Genomic DNA, 15,880 nt, shown 5'->3' on the forward strand with positions numbered 1-15,880 from the left:
CATGCTCGTTTACCGTCAAACCGGTTGCAAGAACTAATGCTAATTGAACAGCTGTTGTCTGAAGTGTCATTTCAATTTCGAATTAAATACACTTACTACTAAATATGAGAATATAAAAAAATAATAATTAAATAAATAAATAAGCACATTGACTTCAAAACACCAAAATGATTTGATTTGAATTTTGAACCGATTAGCGACTTAAATGTTGTTTGAATTCTCATTTAAATTTCGAATTAAATATGATTGGCACGATTATGTGAATTAACGAAAAATAATAAATAAATAAATAAGGAAATGGACTTTAATATATCAATTAACAATTCAAGCAAAAATTATGATTTGAATTTTGAACCGGTGACCGACTAAAATATACTCAGTTGATCACATGACTTGACATCGATAACGATAGTCAGCTCGGGTTCAAAATCGGTAAATCGAGATCACTCTTAATGTGATATTCATAAATTAATTAAATCCAATTAACTGAGCAACATGTCGACGAAACAACAGCAATTGGATTATATGGAACGATATCTGGTGTACGATATCTTTAAGTATTTTGGCAGAGATGTGGCGCTCCTCTCGCACAGCATCGAGTGCTCCAATGGACTGGACGGCTTCATGTCCGCCCTCTACACAATCCAGCTGGACCTGCGAATGCCCAGTGGCAGGTGAATTATTAATTGAATATTTCCCATTATTATTGTCAGACACACTCAACAAAATGGCATCTTCTCCAGTGATAAAAGCGAACTGGTCCTTGTCAAATTCATGAAGGGCAGCAAAGAGTTTCGCGAATCGAGCAAATCCTACACGCAATGTGCCAACGAGATCTTTCTCTACGCCAAACTGCTGCCAGCCTTTGAGAATCTGTTGCGCAGCAGCCGACTCAACACCGAACTTGCCGCTCAATTTGTGCCCCGCTCCTATTGGGCCACCTACGGCACCGTTGAGGGTGAGTGCTGTGTGTGATATCCTTGATATTCTTAAGTTGATCTCTGGTTTGTTGCAGCATTGGGCGATGGTAGAGAATCGGTGCTGGCGTTGCAGCATCTACGGCCAGGTGGGTATGAGCTTGGACCCAGATTGGCGCTGCGCCAAGATCAATTGGAGGCGATGTCTGTGCAGCTGGGGCAATTCCATGCGCTCGGCTACGCGATGCGCATTGTCCAGCCGCAGTTGCACGAACGCTTGCAATCGGAGCTGATCCCATTGCCATTTGTCGTCGCTGACAACTCGGCCAATCTGTATGCGGTTCTGTATCGCGTGGCCTTTGATCGCTTCTACGAGTTCTACGATCGTTGTGGCAAACAGCTCATCCAAACTGCTTCGTCTTCGTCGGAGGAGGAGGATGCTCGCTTTGCAGATGCCGTGCAGCGTTTGCGTACGAAATACTTTGAGCAACCAATCGATCTGCTGGAGCACATACGCAGCACATCCGGCGAAAGTCACTTTAGCACCTTTCTGCACGGCGATTTCAATCGGAACAATGTGCTCTTTCATGAGGATGACGAGGGGCGGGTGGACAACATCAAGATGATTGACTTCCAGGAGATGCGCTACAGCACAGTCGCCATCGATATCAGTTTCTATCTGTACATGAACATCCCGGCTGCGGAGCGTCTCCAATTGTTTCCCAAACTGTTGCGCCTTTATCATGGACAGATGCTGCAGTTGTTGGAGCTGCTGTTGCAGCGCAACAGGGAAACGCTTGGCGAGGAGCAGATAGAGCAGCTGCTAACGGACTACAGGTGATTGATGGACTGATTGACAGACAGTTTGTGTAACTGATTTATTGCTTGACTAGCTGACTGATGAACAGATTGACGAGTTTTTGACTAGCTGTCTGATTGATAGATTGACTGACTGATTCGTCTAACTGATTCAGATTGATTGTATCCAAACTGAATACGGACTAATTGTTGTTATACAGATTCATTAACTGGCTGATTGATTGACTGACAACAAATGGCTACAACTAATGATTTGTGTATTTTTTCCAGTTATGAGCAATTCGAGGGGCATTTCAAGCGCTATGCGTTCTACGGCGTAATGATCTGCATGCACTTCCTGCCTTGGCTGCTGGGCAGCGAAGCGGACTGCGATCGACTCTCCAAGCTATTTGAGACGGACATGCATGGCGCCGCTTTCCATCAGCTGTCCATGGAGATTGCGGGGGACGAGGCCAATCGCCAAATATTCAACATAATGCGGCATGCCTTCGACCAGGGCTACATGGACTCCATCTGAGGAGTAGCTCCATTCTTCCTATCAACATTCCTATTTTATCGCAATGATTCGCATTTCTTTAGTAATTCCTTATTGTTCGCTTTTGTATTATGTTTATAATCAGTATGTTAGCCTTACGAAAGTGCAATTTTAAATGTCATTTTAGATGTTGAACAGAAGTCGTTTGTAAATTTTAAATGCCAATCAATAAAGTTGATCCTAATTCATAATATGTCGAAAAAGCAGATGCGTTTTTAAGCTGTAACTCGGCTATATGCTAGCGGATTCAAAAAGGACACGCATTGCTGAGCTCACGGAAAAAATGACTATCGCTTGGCATTTAAGGATTTGCACAATTTAAAATTGCTGGGGTTAGTTCAGAAAAAATGAATAAGTCGGTTATAACTTGGCCATTTTCTATCAACTATCAATCGAATTTCCATCGTAACACAGATAATCCTTGGCCAGCCTATGTGAAAAATAATGATTGTTGTTTGGCTTAAGGATCGCCAAAATGCCTGCCCTGTGTCCTGTGTCCAATATCAAACGATTTGTGTTGACCAGTTCGTTACCAACTCATCAAAGGACATCTTAATCGCTTATATTAATAGTAAAGGGCATCATCATATCCTTTAGAAATGTATAAGGATTCTTTGTTGTTGTTGTTTAGAATAAGTTTGAAGAATGCTTGAATCAGTTTAAGCGCTTAAACTATTCCTCAACTAATAGATTTTATGGCTGAGCCTAAGGATATGCAATGGGATTTTGTCTGGGATTATCGACCAACATTGCTCGGGCAAAAGCAAAGCCAACCGGCCTTGATTCACATTTGAATATTTATCTACGTCTTCAATTGAAATGAACTGCTGAAATTTGGTTGGCTTAATGTGTTTTTCTTTTTTTTTGTGGTTCTTTGTTATTTTTAGGCTGTTTGCACAACTGACTTCGGATACAACGAGAACAAGAACAGTTGTCTGTCTATAAAATGGGACTGACGCGAATGGAAGGAGCGCACTTGGATTGCAAAACACCGACGTCCAACATGCGTCATTTGATGGCATTACTCTTGCTGACGCTGGCTACCAGCCAAGCAGTAACAGCGATTCAGGACGACTATGGATCCGCTGGCAGCGACGATATTTACTTGCAGTCCAGTGGTCTGCCCGATCAGGTGGATGCCAAAGAAGAGAATGATACTGATGCTGATACTGATCCTGATGATCCCGATGATGCTGATGATGATGATGATGATGATGATGGTGATGATGATGAGAAAGATGAAGAGCAGCAGGAAAAGCCACTGAATGGATCCGATGTGAACAACATTGAAGCTATTGGCGAGACTGAGTTGAGCTGCGAATATAGTTGTCCGCGCTATTATCGACCCGTCTGTGTCAGTCGTAACGATGAGCTGGTCACCTATGCCACGCCCTGCGAGTTCTTCAATCACCTGCGCTGCTCCAATGTGGCCAAGAGGAAGGGCCAAGCAACGCCCACATTCCAACTATTGTACCACAATGCTTGCCAAAATAATACACAAATAATTCATCCTTAAGCGATACATTTTTTTCTTTCCTTTTTTTGTATTTTGTAAATTAATAACATTAACATTATTTTGAATGTGTAGGGTGGGTCTAGAGAGCCCGTATAAAACTACAGATATGTGTATATATTAGTATATATATTTATCAGCCAATTGTTTGTCTTATTCATTACAAGTTGATTGAAGGGACTGTCTGTCACCGTCACATTCAAATTAACCATTGGAACCTCTTTCTACTTTTCTTTTGGTTTCTTTTACTGACATAGTAGAAATATCTCCAGTTGCAATTACACATCTAATAATCATGATTCATTTGACCAAATACGGTTGACAGTCTACATTTCTTAATTAAATAATAATAACAAAAGAAAAAGTAAGCCGAATGTGCTCGACCGATATTTACCCTGTAGCCAAGCCAATGTTAAGGTTGGTGTCTTTTCTGCCTGACAAATACAAGATAATTCATACATAAATCTTACATATTACAGCTTACATCAAATAATAATCATAATAAAGAACAAGAAAAAAAAAAGAAGGAGAACGTTGCAGTCGGTTGCGTAACCGACTGCGAAATGCTTTGATACCAGAAGTAATACAGCATAATTGGAATTAGTGTCAATTATTGAATTGATATCACGTACAGCTAGATACTCACTAACTAGGTAAAAATGTTTCTTCTGGCCAAAATACTTTATATCAACTACTGAGGAATTTCTCCATACATATAGCGCCCCTTAACAATGCGCTGGACCGTGGTCAGTGGAACCAATAACGGATTGGGAGTAGCAGTGAGAGTGGGATCCACAGCAGCAGTAGCAGGTGGTGGGCCCGCAGCAGCAGGAGTAGGTGTAGGGGGAACAGCACTAGCTAAACTTGAAGCAGCCGTAACCGAGCTAAGATTTATAGGCATCCCAGCTGGTTGCCAGTTGATGACTGAGCTGCGGCGGCTATTGATCTTCGGATTTGGATCGGCGGCAACAAGTTGCTGGGGCCGGAGGAGGTCGCTCATATTGTTGGGATTTAGGGTTTTGCGTCGATTGGCAATCCTGGCAGTGTTGCCCGTGTTGCTTAAGGAGACCTGAAACTGTTGATGCATTGGTGCATTTTTGGTTGCGACATTGCGACTCTGCAACTGACTGATGAGCAGCCGTGGAATTGGTGGCTGCTGAGATTTAAGGACGAGCTCTTCATACACCTGACGGATGTGGGTCACGTCGTTGTAGCGCGTGTGGCGCAGGCTATTCTTGCTAATGATTAGCCCATTTGGGAAATGATACAGCACCTGCATGAGGAACTTCTTGAGACAAGCATAGGGATGCACCTGATTGAAGCGAGCCACCTCGTCACGATGCTGCGTATAATAGTGCTGTATGTACTTATCGAAACTGGTCTGCTGCATGCCGCACATATTACAGAATCGAAACTTCTTATAATGATCAAGCATATGACGCAGCGTCACCAACTCGACGGTCGACGCGAATATGCATATCGAGCAGTGATATGTGATCAGCTGCTTCACCTTACTGAAACAGAAGTCCTCCGGCGAGTTGCTATGCACCAGCTGACCATGCTGGGCCATCGCAATATTTGTGGGCATTACGATGCGACAAATTTTACACTGATAATACTCGTTGGGGCATTCTGTCTCCGTGGTGCCCAGCTTGACCAGTGTGTCAATTTGCCTGTCCTTTAGATACTTTAGATCGTTTGACATGTGCTCCTCCGACTCGATATGATTGGTCAGCAGTGCCACATTGCTATAGCGATAATTGCAGAAGGCACACTCGTCCGGCCGACGAAGATCGCAAGCCACCATTCGGCGTATGGAGTGCGCTTGTGGCAAATGGTTCTCCATCAGCGATTTTGCATTGCCCACAAATGTCCGGCATTCCGGACAGCGCAACTGTGGCTGTGCGCTAAAATAGAACGGCAATTCCTTATGCTTCTTCGCCCAGTGCTGGGTGCGCAGCGTGACAACGTCGCCACTTGTCGCAGTGCAATGCAAACAGGCAAACTCCAAATTGTCCTGCAAGTGCAAATTAGCAATAATTAGTAAAGATAATTTTGTCGTTAATGCCATCATCCTTCGATCAACAACGATCCGTCAGCTCGAATAATACAACAACTGCAACTGCAACCGCGCAACAGTTTCACATCGACTTCATCTTGATCCCTGCCCTGGTTGGTTATTGAAATGCATTTCACTCATACTACTACTACTACTACAGGAGCTCAACACTTCCTCTGTCACAGTCATAGCGTATCACAGCTCTCTCTCTCTGCCTGTCTGTCTGTCTCTCTATCTCTCTCTCTCTCTGATGTTCCAATCCAATCCAAGGGGGGACTGAACAGTGTCTGCAGATACTGCAGGATATAGCGCAGCAGTGAAAATAACGAGTCCAAAGAGTAGTTGGTGAGTTACGGTCCAAGGCAGACCAGCTCGGAGTACACAATTGGCTTGCGCTAAGATGGTATCTGGATTATATGCATTTATATTAAGAGAACCACAACGAAGAAAGGCAAAGGCCACAATTGGGCTGGGCCATCAGGTGTCTAGCTTTTATGCAAGATGCAATGACCATGGGTAAGAACAGACTTAGAACACTTACCGGTCTCTCGACCGGACCTTGTAGACTAAGAAGACATTTAACTAAACTATGTATTGTCAAAGAAGAAAACATCTAGAAAAGTAAACAAGGGAAACAAATCGACGAAGATTCCTTTGCAACTTACATAATCTTCAATCTCCTCATCCGATGATGACAGTTCGATTGCATCGTTGTCAAGCACCATCGGTGCAGAGGTGGTGTTGCGGCTACTGCTGCTTACTGTTGTTGTGGTGCTAATGGTGGTCGCACCATTGGTTGGTTCTACCCCAATTGGATGGGCCATCGCCCAGGAATCGGTGTCAAGCAGCTCATTGGTGACACGCTCAAACTGGTGCACGGCCAGTCCCATTTGGCCTGCGTGCTCGTCCCGCAAATGCGCAACAATCTTGCGCTCGACGGCCACTCCGAATGGGCAGTGGGGGCAGTTGAACTGAAAATTGGTTTTGTGTTTGTAGCCACAGTGGTTGAGCATCTGTTGATAAATAGTTTCTGCCTTGCCGCAAGTGTTGCAGTAAAAGCCGAGCGTTTGTTGCATCTTCGTTTGGATCTGATTATAGTTCATGATTGGTTGCATCCGCTGATTGCTATGGTTGCGTTGCATATGTTGTATAACGTTCGTTACCACATCGTTCTCTACGTCACAGAATGCACAACTGTACTGATGCTTGCGTCCGTGCACTTGCTCCACATGCTGCACGGTGTCCTCATGGCTGACCAGCGTCTTGTTGCACAAATTGCACACCCAATCGATCTCTCCGATGCGCATCGTTGCAACTACAACAAAGACAAAACCACAAATACAAAATTAAATTCACGAGTTAGTTTTCTCCAAATATTTCCAGTACACAATTCAATATCGAATCTCAACCAATTTTCGATATTTTGTTGAGTTATGTTGGCAATTGAGAAACGTCGAGATTTCAATTGTAGGAGAAAAGATAAGATTGATTATTGGTTCGGGACACTCACTTGACTTGAACCAACGCTTCTCTGTGCTTAGGGCAGAGTCATCGCTGCGCTTCGCAATGATGATATCGACATTGGTTCCCAAATGCTTCTCTTGAATGTGCCGTTCGATGAAGGAGCGCTTTGGATGAAACGTGCCACACTTGCCGCACTGATAGATGTGTCGCTTGTGGTATGACAGATGCTCGAGCACTTTGTCGGGCGTATAGATATTCTCCTCGGTGGAGCAGTGCAAGCATTTAAAGTTTTGATCATACACATGCATCTCGATCAGGTGGCGACGCAGCGACATCTCAGTGTCCCAATGGGTGTGGCAATCCGCAACGCCGCACATAAAGCGCCTATCCTTGGGCACATAAGACCACATGCAAGAGCGAGGCACCTGAGCGCCCGGCTCCAACAATTGTGTTGCACGATGTGCAGTTGCTTCACTCCCATCTAATGTCGGCGTGCCATTTGTCTCGACTGTTTGCTCTTGCTGGGAGACCATCATATGCTGCTGCTGCTGCTGCTGCGGCTGCGACTGCTGCGGCAGCGACTGCACATCCTGTTGATCCTTTTGATAGGCAGTGCGCACCGCCTGCTCCCTGTGTGCCAGCAGATGGGTGTTCAGCTCGTTGTATTTGAGCGTGTGGAATTGACACTCGCCGCAAAACAGCTCCTTTGTGAAGAATGCCTTGCGTGGCACCAGACGGTACTCCGATGGTCGATAAATACACTTGGTGCCATCGAGTCGCATCTGCCGCTCGGCCAGCAACTTTTTCACAAATTCCTCCATTTGTTTGGGGCCAAATGGTTGCTCGATGACGGCAACCCAACACTTGCTCGCCTCACTCGCCACCGCGATGCCACCGTGTGGCATGGGCAGCGATGCGTTCAGTTCGATAAACTGTTGCTGGAACCAGACCAGCCTATATAGTTCGTAGTGTCGCTTCATCATATGTTGATGCATCAGGCGGCGATTCGATGTCGTCCCGAGGCAAATGCCGCAAAAGTATTTGTGGCGTGCGTGTAACTGATACAGATGCGAACGCAACGATGCCGGATGATCGAACGATCGCCGGCAGAACTTGCAGTTAAGTGGTCCCATGCCCGGATTACTCGACATATGGTACATCACATGGCTGACGAAGGGCTTCTCATCCGTTAATGAGACGGAGCACGCCTTGACCGGACAACCGTAAAGCTTCTTCTCTGCAATCATATCGAAATTGAAATTAATAATAATATAATCTATTAATCTATATACATATTAATATATTGATGTGAACTCCATTTGAACTAACCTGAAAAGCCAGTGGGTCCGAGTAGCTCCAGCACATTGGACATGGTTATGCCGCTGTTGTCCTCTACCGCTGATCGCTGAGTTGTGCCGCAGTTGGATGAGGATGTGCTGGAGTTGCTAGGATTTGTGGCCGTCGCCGTGTCCGCGAATGTCTCAGACAACTCCTCAAGTTCGGAGCGGGAGGCGAGCCCATGCTCGATGACGCCGTGACGCACAAAATCATTGACATCCCTGCCAACGTGGGAGCAGTAGGCGCACTGCAGATAGTCTTTGCTGCCAAAGCTAAAGCAGTGGAACTTCATGTGCTCCTTGATGCAGATGACAGTGTGGGCGCAAAAGTTACAATTGATTGCCATGCAACGGAAACGATCGGCGATGAGGCGTGTCGGCTGCCGCTGCTGCTGTTGCTGCTGCTGCTGGTGCAACTGCAACTGATGCGCTGATGCGCTGTCCCGGTTAGGATTATGGGGCTCAATGGTTATGTTGGTCTGTGCCAGCTCATTCGCACTGGAATCGCTCGTTAGTCTTTGGGTGAGCACAAATGCCCTGTTGCTAACAACAGCGGGTGGCAACGGCTGCGGCAACGGTGGCAGCGGCGGTGGCGCACCAGCAGCCAGGCTAAACACCTGATTGATGGCCAGACCAAGCTCGGAGGGATGACTGATAACCGTGCCACTGGCTACTGGCAATGGAACCGGAACTGGAGCCAGTGCCAGCACAGACGTTGCAGACGTTCCCGACGCCATTAGATAATCATCCATGCCAACGCCAACAGCAGCATTGAGTGCCTGCTGCTGCTGTTGCGGCTGCGACTGGGTGGGCGGACGTGATTCAGCGTCCAGCAAATTGCGCAGCATTTCATTTTTATTGGCAACATCCGATTGTTCCTCCTGCTGATGCTGCTCCTGCTCTTGCTCTTGCTGTTCCGACTCGGTGCCCAGGCGATCCCCGGTAAAGCGGCGCACACGCAGCTTGGGTGAAGTGATCTCTGCTTGGGCTGAATCAGCCGCAGCAGCAACATCAATCGATGTATCAGCAGCAACAACATCAATCGATGTAGCATCAGCAGAAGCATCAGTAACAGTCGCAGTCGAAGTCGCCAATGTATTCGTCTCCATGTGATAGTTGATCATGTGATGCAGCTCATCAACAATGCTTAGCTGTTGCTGCTGCTGAGGTGACTGCTCCGGGCAGCTGTTGCATTTGCCGCTCCAGCGGATCAGCGGATGTTCGCGCATAATATGATTCTCCAGGCCCTCCACCTCGTTGGAGAATAGAAATTTGCAGCTACTGTACATGCAGTAGTAGGCCGGCTGCTGTGTGAGCATGTCCCGCTTACGAAATGCGACGTTCTCGATGATGGTTTGGCCGGACGTTGAAGTTGCGCTAATCTTGTCTATTACGTTGGACAGCGTCGGCGTTGCGGCTTCCGAATCGGGTACATTGTTGTCGCTGCAATTGCTGGCCGGCGATGCTGAATGTTTCCTGCTTGCTTTGCTGCTAATGCTGCTGCTCTTGCTGTTGCCGTTGCCGCCGTTGGCGTTGGAACTTTTAAGCTTAAGGCACAAATTGTTATAATTGTAGAAAATCGATTTTTGACCACCCGAACAGTGGATAGACTCAACATCGATCCACTCCTTCTCGGATTCCTGCTGTTCCAGCTGCATTGCTTCCGCTTCCGCTTCCAGTTCGCATTCGTTGCGTACCAGCAGCGGCTCCAGTTCTGCCGGTGGCATGCATATATCATCGATATTTATGGCAAAAACCGCATCCGCCTGCTGCTCCATGTCCACATCCGCCTGCTGCTCCATGTCCACATCCGCCTGCTGCTCCATTTCCACATCCGCCTGCTGCTCCATTTCCACATCCGCCTGCTGCTCCATTTCCACATCCGCCTCCTGCTCCACATCCGCCTGCTGCTCCACATCTGTTGTCTGTTCAGCTTCTTCCACTTCCTGTGCTACTTCTGTCTTCTGCCCTAGTTCGGCTTCCTGTTCCGCTGAATTCGTTGCCTTCGTCGTCATATTGACTTCATTTTCTATTGTCTCGTGCTGCTTCTTGTTTGGAGCGCCGATGACTTTGACGACTTTGTCGGGCTGCTCAGTCTTCAGTTTGGTCAACTCCTTTGCCTCATGACTCGTTATTAGTGCTTTAATCTGGGAATTTGTTGTCACGACGGGCACATCTTTGATCTGACAGATTATTAGTTGCTCGCCCAAGCCCGCCAGCGATCCGTCGCTGTTGTTGAGGCCATGCTGGAGCTGCCAGTGATGCACCAGATTATTGCGACACAGTTGCACAAAATCGCACAGATGGCAGACATGAATGCTCAACGGCTGTTTGACACTAAATTGTTTATTGTGCAGTATCTGAGCGCCCTTGCCACATTTCGCCACATGATTATCCATGATTCGATGACGCGACAACTTGCAGCGCGAGCATCTATACTTTGCCTCTCCGGTATGTGCAGCAATATGGTGCACCCAGTTGATAGCTGTCATCTCTGTCGTTTTAATGCAAAACGGACAATGGTAGTAATACTTAATCCTGGACTGTTTGAAAGCATAGATGGGCCGATTGCCAATGCCGAGGCGCAGCTTCTGCAGCATTCCAGGTGGCATACGGGCGAAATAGAACTCGTTATGATGCTGTAAATAGTGGAGCACTGGGCTCCTAACATTCTTCGTACAAACAACACAGCGCTTGGCATCCTCGTATTTGGAATGCCAATCGGGATTGGTGTTTCTAACGCCCATCAACGCTGCCCTCAACATCGCCTTTAGCTGTTTGCACTCTTCGATTTTGACACGACAACGCTTGGTGCGTAGCGGCACAGTGGTTTGTCCTTTTTTGTCCTTGAAACTGGCACGATCGAGTCCAGCAACAGATCGGGCAAACGGTTTGCCCCGTCGCGCCAAATTACATTTGTAGGGCTCCAGCTCAGCGTTGATGGCGAAGATGTTGTTGCTGCTGCTGTCGCCAATGCTATTGTGGCAACTGGGCAATCTGCTGCTGCTATTGCTGCAACTGGCGCCGTCGTCGGTCTGAGATTGATGTTGCCGCTTTTGGACGGTGCAGGCACGTCTGCCAGTCGCGCGCAATACATCATCCGCGTAATACATCTGGGCAATGTCGTCGTTGAGCTTTTCCAGCTCGCTGCGCTTGCCTCGTGTTTTTGGTGGCGGCAACAGGACGACCTCGTTCGGTGGCGCTGCATCATTGCCAACCACATTCGAATCGTGACACGGACTCTTAGCTGCTGACAAAGTCTTCGTCGTCGTCTTCGTCTTCATCTTCGTCGTCGTCTTCGTCTTCGTCGTCGTCGTCGTCGCTGGTGTCTTTGGCTTCGTCTCTAGTGGTTTTTTCGCCAATTTGAACACGTTGCGACTGAGCTGCGTCTCGTTGAGCGTCAGATCGGCGAAGCGCGTTCGCCGCTTTCCGGCGATTATATTGTGCGTGGAGATGCTGCAATTGTCGTTGCTCCTCTCAAACATAGTTGCTAGATTTTTGTTGGCCGCCACCGTCTGCTTCACCTTCTCTTGTCGGTGATGCTCCACAACATCTTCGTACATATAACTATTGCCCGTAAACAGTTCCGATTTGTCTATCAGCGATTTGCTGGCCGTCGGCATCATTGATTTCCGACGCTTCGCAATACGTATCGGTTGTCGTTCCGTCGACAGTTTCATGCGGATTTTGACCGGCGATTCCACGACATTGACATCACTTTCTGTATCTGTGCCTGTGGGTGATACGGTTACGACGTGCGCAACCGGTCCGAAAACTACTTTGATCTTGGGCAGCTTTGGCAACGCCTCTTTCTTTTTTTGCTCAGCTGTTTCTGCAGATTTTTTCTCAAGAGGCACCTGCTCCTCCTCCACATTGGCCAGATTGGAGACCTCTTTTTCATTGGATTTGCTTGACTTATCCATTTTGTTCGACTGCTTTACTGCTTTATCCAACTTGTCAGATTTATGCGGCTTTGACGCTTTATTTGATTCATTGCCGTTGTTATCTGTGGTCGGCAAGCTTAACTCCTTACCAATAGCATTATCTTTAGGGGACTCTGGCTCACCACAAATTGCTGCTTCTTGCTTTTCATCGGACTTATCGGTTTTATCAGGCTTCTGGCCACCTTTCTCTCCCTTATGCTCTTCAGTCGACTTTTCCTCAGTTTTCTCAGTTCTCTGATCGCTTTTCTCTCCCTTATGCTCTACATTCAATTTATCGGCAGCCATCTTTTTGGGTATCTTGAAATCGATCTTCTTAGTTTGTCGTGACTGGACAACGTCACGATATGAGGTATCCAGCTGCACACGATCTTTGTTCAGGACCACTGGTGGCGTAGTAGTTACAGGCGGCTCTCTAACCAGACTCTCCAGCTGACGTTGCTTCTCCGTTGCCTCCAGCTGGCGTCGCTTCTCTGCTTGTTCCTTGGCAGCCGCTGCAGCTTTTGCCTGTCGGTGTTCGCGATAAGTGCGTGGGCTTTCAGTGCCAAACCCGGGTGGAGGGAAGCGGGGCTTGACACCTCCGCCGCGGCTCGACTTGTTAAAAGAAAATTTGTTTTGTTTGTTATTGGGCCAATTTGCGTTGCTGTTGTTATTATTGTTAATATAGCTATAATTGTTGTTATTGTTGCCATTGTTGGAGGATTGCCAGTTGAGACCACCTCCTTGCTGGGCCTCCTCAAATCCATTGTAAGAGGCATTCTGGAAGGGTGCTGTTCGTTGTGCATGTCCCAATTGCTGATGATTTAATGCTGGCGCAGCTGTTGCTCCTGGCTGGTACTGCTGTTGTTGTTGTTGCTGTGACCCAGATTGTAATAAAGCATTAGTGTTGATCCAAGTCATTGTTCGCGGATCACGCATCTCTGCTTGGCTGGGCAAAGTGTTGTATCGCCGCTGAACGGACTCATTGAATTCGTTGACAGCAGCAACCGCTGTGGAACTGAGCTTCAATTCTGAAGTTGATGTTCTTTTATTTCGATTGAGTGGAGCATGTGGCCTCATCGCTGGCACATTGGGAATGTTATGTGCAGCACATGTTATGTTAATTAGCGACAATGGTGGCATCGGCGGCGGCATTGGCGGCGGCGATGACAATGCCAATGGCACCCAATTTGATTGCGCAGTTTGTATTGGCACTGGTGCAGGAACTGGCATTGGCATTGCCATTGCCTCTGGAACAATCACGTTTGGCGGCGATGGATTTAGATAAGTCGATTTGTGGCCACGCGGATCATTGGAATTGGAGGCCATCGGCTTGACTAAAGCAGCACCCTTGCTGGCTCTTAAAGCGGCAAGCTTCTTGCGCGCCTCCTCCAGCGAGGATAGCTTGGAATGATCTTCCTCGGCAATATCAGCGGACTCAGAAGCCAAAGGTTTACTGGTTACTGGCGGTGGCGGTGGATTGAATCTGCGCTCAAACATCGGTGAAGGACAGCTGGCTTCGGAGCTGCTGCAACTATTTGTTGACTTTGGCGATTGTGGTGGAGGTGGATTGGATCTGCGCTCATAGACCGGTCGCCGCATACCAATGATTGAGCTTAGATCCAAGCTTTTCTCAGCCGAAGGTCTTGGGTTACATTTACGCTCTGTGTCCGCTTTGTAATTTGGCGACAAGCTTAAATCTATATGTACGGTCGTCATAGGCTTTGGTGTGATGAGACTGTGCTTGGGTGGATGAGATCTGCGTTCAAAATCAGCAATGGGCTTGTCTGAACTTCGCGCAGGTGGATTCGACTTGCGTAAATCCTGTGGCAACCGTTTATCTGACATATCTTCTGATGTTTTAACTGAAGGCGTTACCGTTGACTTGGGTTTAACCGGTGCAGCTTTAGTTCTCGGTGGATTTGATTTAGTCATAAGTTGGGACGTCGAAACCGTGACTGAATCCTCATGCTGCTTTGTGCTGAGCGCCTCGGCAGTTCTTTTGGAGGTAGATGGAAGATCGGATGGTTCCGGCGAGTCGTCAAGGTCAATAACCTCGTTAACCAGAAGCTGCAATTGATTTATAATTATAAAATTATCACACAATTCTATTGCTTAACTATATTTCACATACGGTTCCGAATTTGGTTTTGAGTTTATTAATAACACCCTCAATTTTATCAATCTTATCCCCGGGAAATCGGCGAAAGAATTCCGATGGAGCCATACTACAAATTTCAACATTTGATTAATGGAATTATTACATCAGTTATCGATTATATATTATCGATAACTTACTCGCTCTCCAGCAGCCGCAAGAGAATTTCCAGATGGCGATATTGCACTGAAGCCAACTGATGACCATGGGTCTGCAGCACATTCTTAATGAATGGTGCCGAGGCGCGCAGCTTCTTTACCTTGGCGGCATCGCCATTCTTCTGCTGGTCTTTGAAGACCTCTTTCACATTAGTTTGATCAGCCATTTATAATTGCCAAATATTCTAGAAAAATAAACAAAAACAATATTTACACTACAGCTTTTTATTTGAATTCACAATAAATTATATATATATCCCTTATCCCTTATATGATGTCAAACCGGAATCGGAAACACATGTTTATCGAGTGAAATTCAGAATCGGAACCAAAATCACATATATTTTTTTTTTAAGAACCAATACGAGAACCAGTACCGATACCATTACTCCCAAAAGGAGCGTTGCGGAACATCATTGTATATTTGTACATACATACATATACACAATGTATGCCATGCATTGGAGACATACACATACATTTGTATCATGGTACACAAATATGTGTATATAAGTTTAGTTTGCCTGGCTTTACATTTAACAATACATAATTGGAATGTAGTTTAAACAAACACATACTGCCGAATTATGAATCAGCGTATTTGCTGCAAAATATAATAAACGCGGCTGTATTGGAACGCACTGAGTCTAAGTCTACACATGTATTCAAACCATCACAAGCACTTAATTTTACTTTATTATTAAAATGAATTTTACACAACAGCTAAATGTTAAATCAAACAATTATTTAAATAAAAGAAAAGAAAACAAAACAAAAATGACGCGCTCGAGAAACTCATCTGACGATGCTTCGTCGCCGAGATGCGACTGACAAATGAGGAAATTGCAAGCAATGTGCGAGTGTGTTGCCACCTAGTGGCAACTTTTTTTTTGTGTGACAATATTACAGATTTGATGGCTTTAAACGATATGGTAGCACTATACATTAAATATATATGTATAAAAAATAATATATTACGTGCCAGATCTGCATTATATTT

The 15,880-nt window shown here is 46.2% G+C and overlaps 2 protein-coding genes across 2 annotated transcripts; one reads left to right on the forward strand and one right to left on the reverse strand.

Moving 5' to 3' along the window:
* Nucleotides 1-383: 383 nt before the first annotated feature.
* On the forward strand, nucleotides 384-2,474 carry LOC6565020. Its single transcript, XM_001991240.2, has 4 exons — nucleotides 384-674; nucleotides 744-958; nucleotides 1,016-1,754; nucleotides 2,007-2,474. The coding sequence occupies exons 1-4, from the start codon at nucleotides 496-498 to the stop codon at nucleotides 2,251-2,253; spliced, it is 1,380 nt and encodes a 459-aa protein (XP_001991276.1). The 5' UTR covers nucleotides 384-495; the 3' UTR covers nucleotides 2,254-2,474.
* A 1,321-nt stretch (nucleotides 2,475-3,795) lies between these two features.
* LOC6565018 lies at nucleotides 3,796-15,065 on the reverse strand. The gene is made up of 6 exons (XM_001991238.3): nucleotides 14,863-15,065; nucleotides 14,699-14,792; nucleotides 8,637-14,634; nucleotides 7,354-8,544; nucleotides 6,509-7,158; nucleotides 3,796-5,801 (listed from the first exon to the last, which is right to left on the reverse strand). The coding sequence occupies exons 1-6, from the start codon at nucleotides 15,045-15,047 to the stop codon at nucleotides 4,476-4,478; spliced, it is 9,444 nt and encodes a 3,147-aa protein (XP_001991274.2). The 5' UTR covers nucleotides 15,048-15,065; the 3' UTR covers nucleotides 3,796-4,475.
* Nucleotides 15,066-15,880: the final 815 nt, after the last annotated feature.

Source organism: Drosophila grimshawi, unplaced genomic scaffold, assembly GCF_018153295.1.
Source record: "Drosophila grimshawi isolate 15287-2541.00 unplaced genomic scaffold, ASM1815329v1 contig_848, whole genome shotgun sequence".
NCBI lineage: Eukaryota > Metazoa > Arthropoda > Insecta > Diptera > Drosophilidae > Drosophila > Drosophila grimshawi.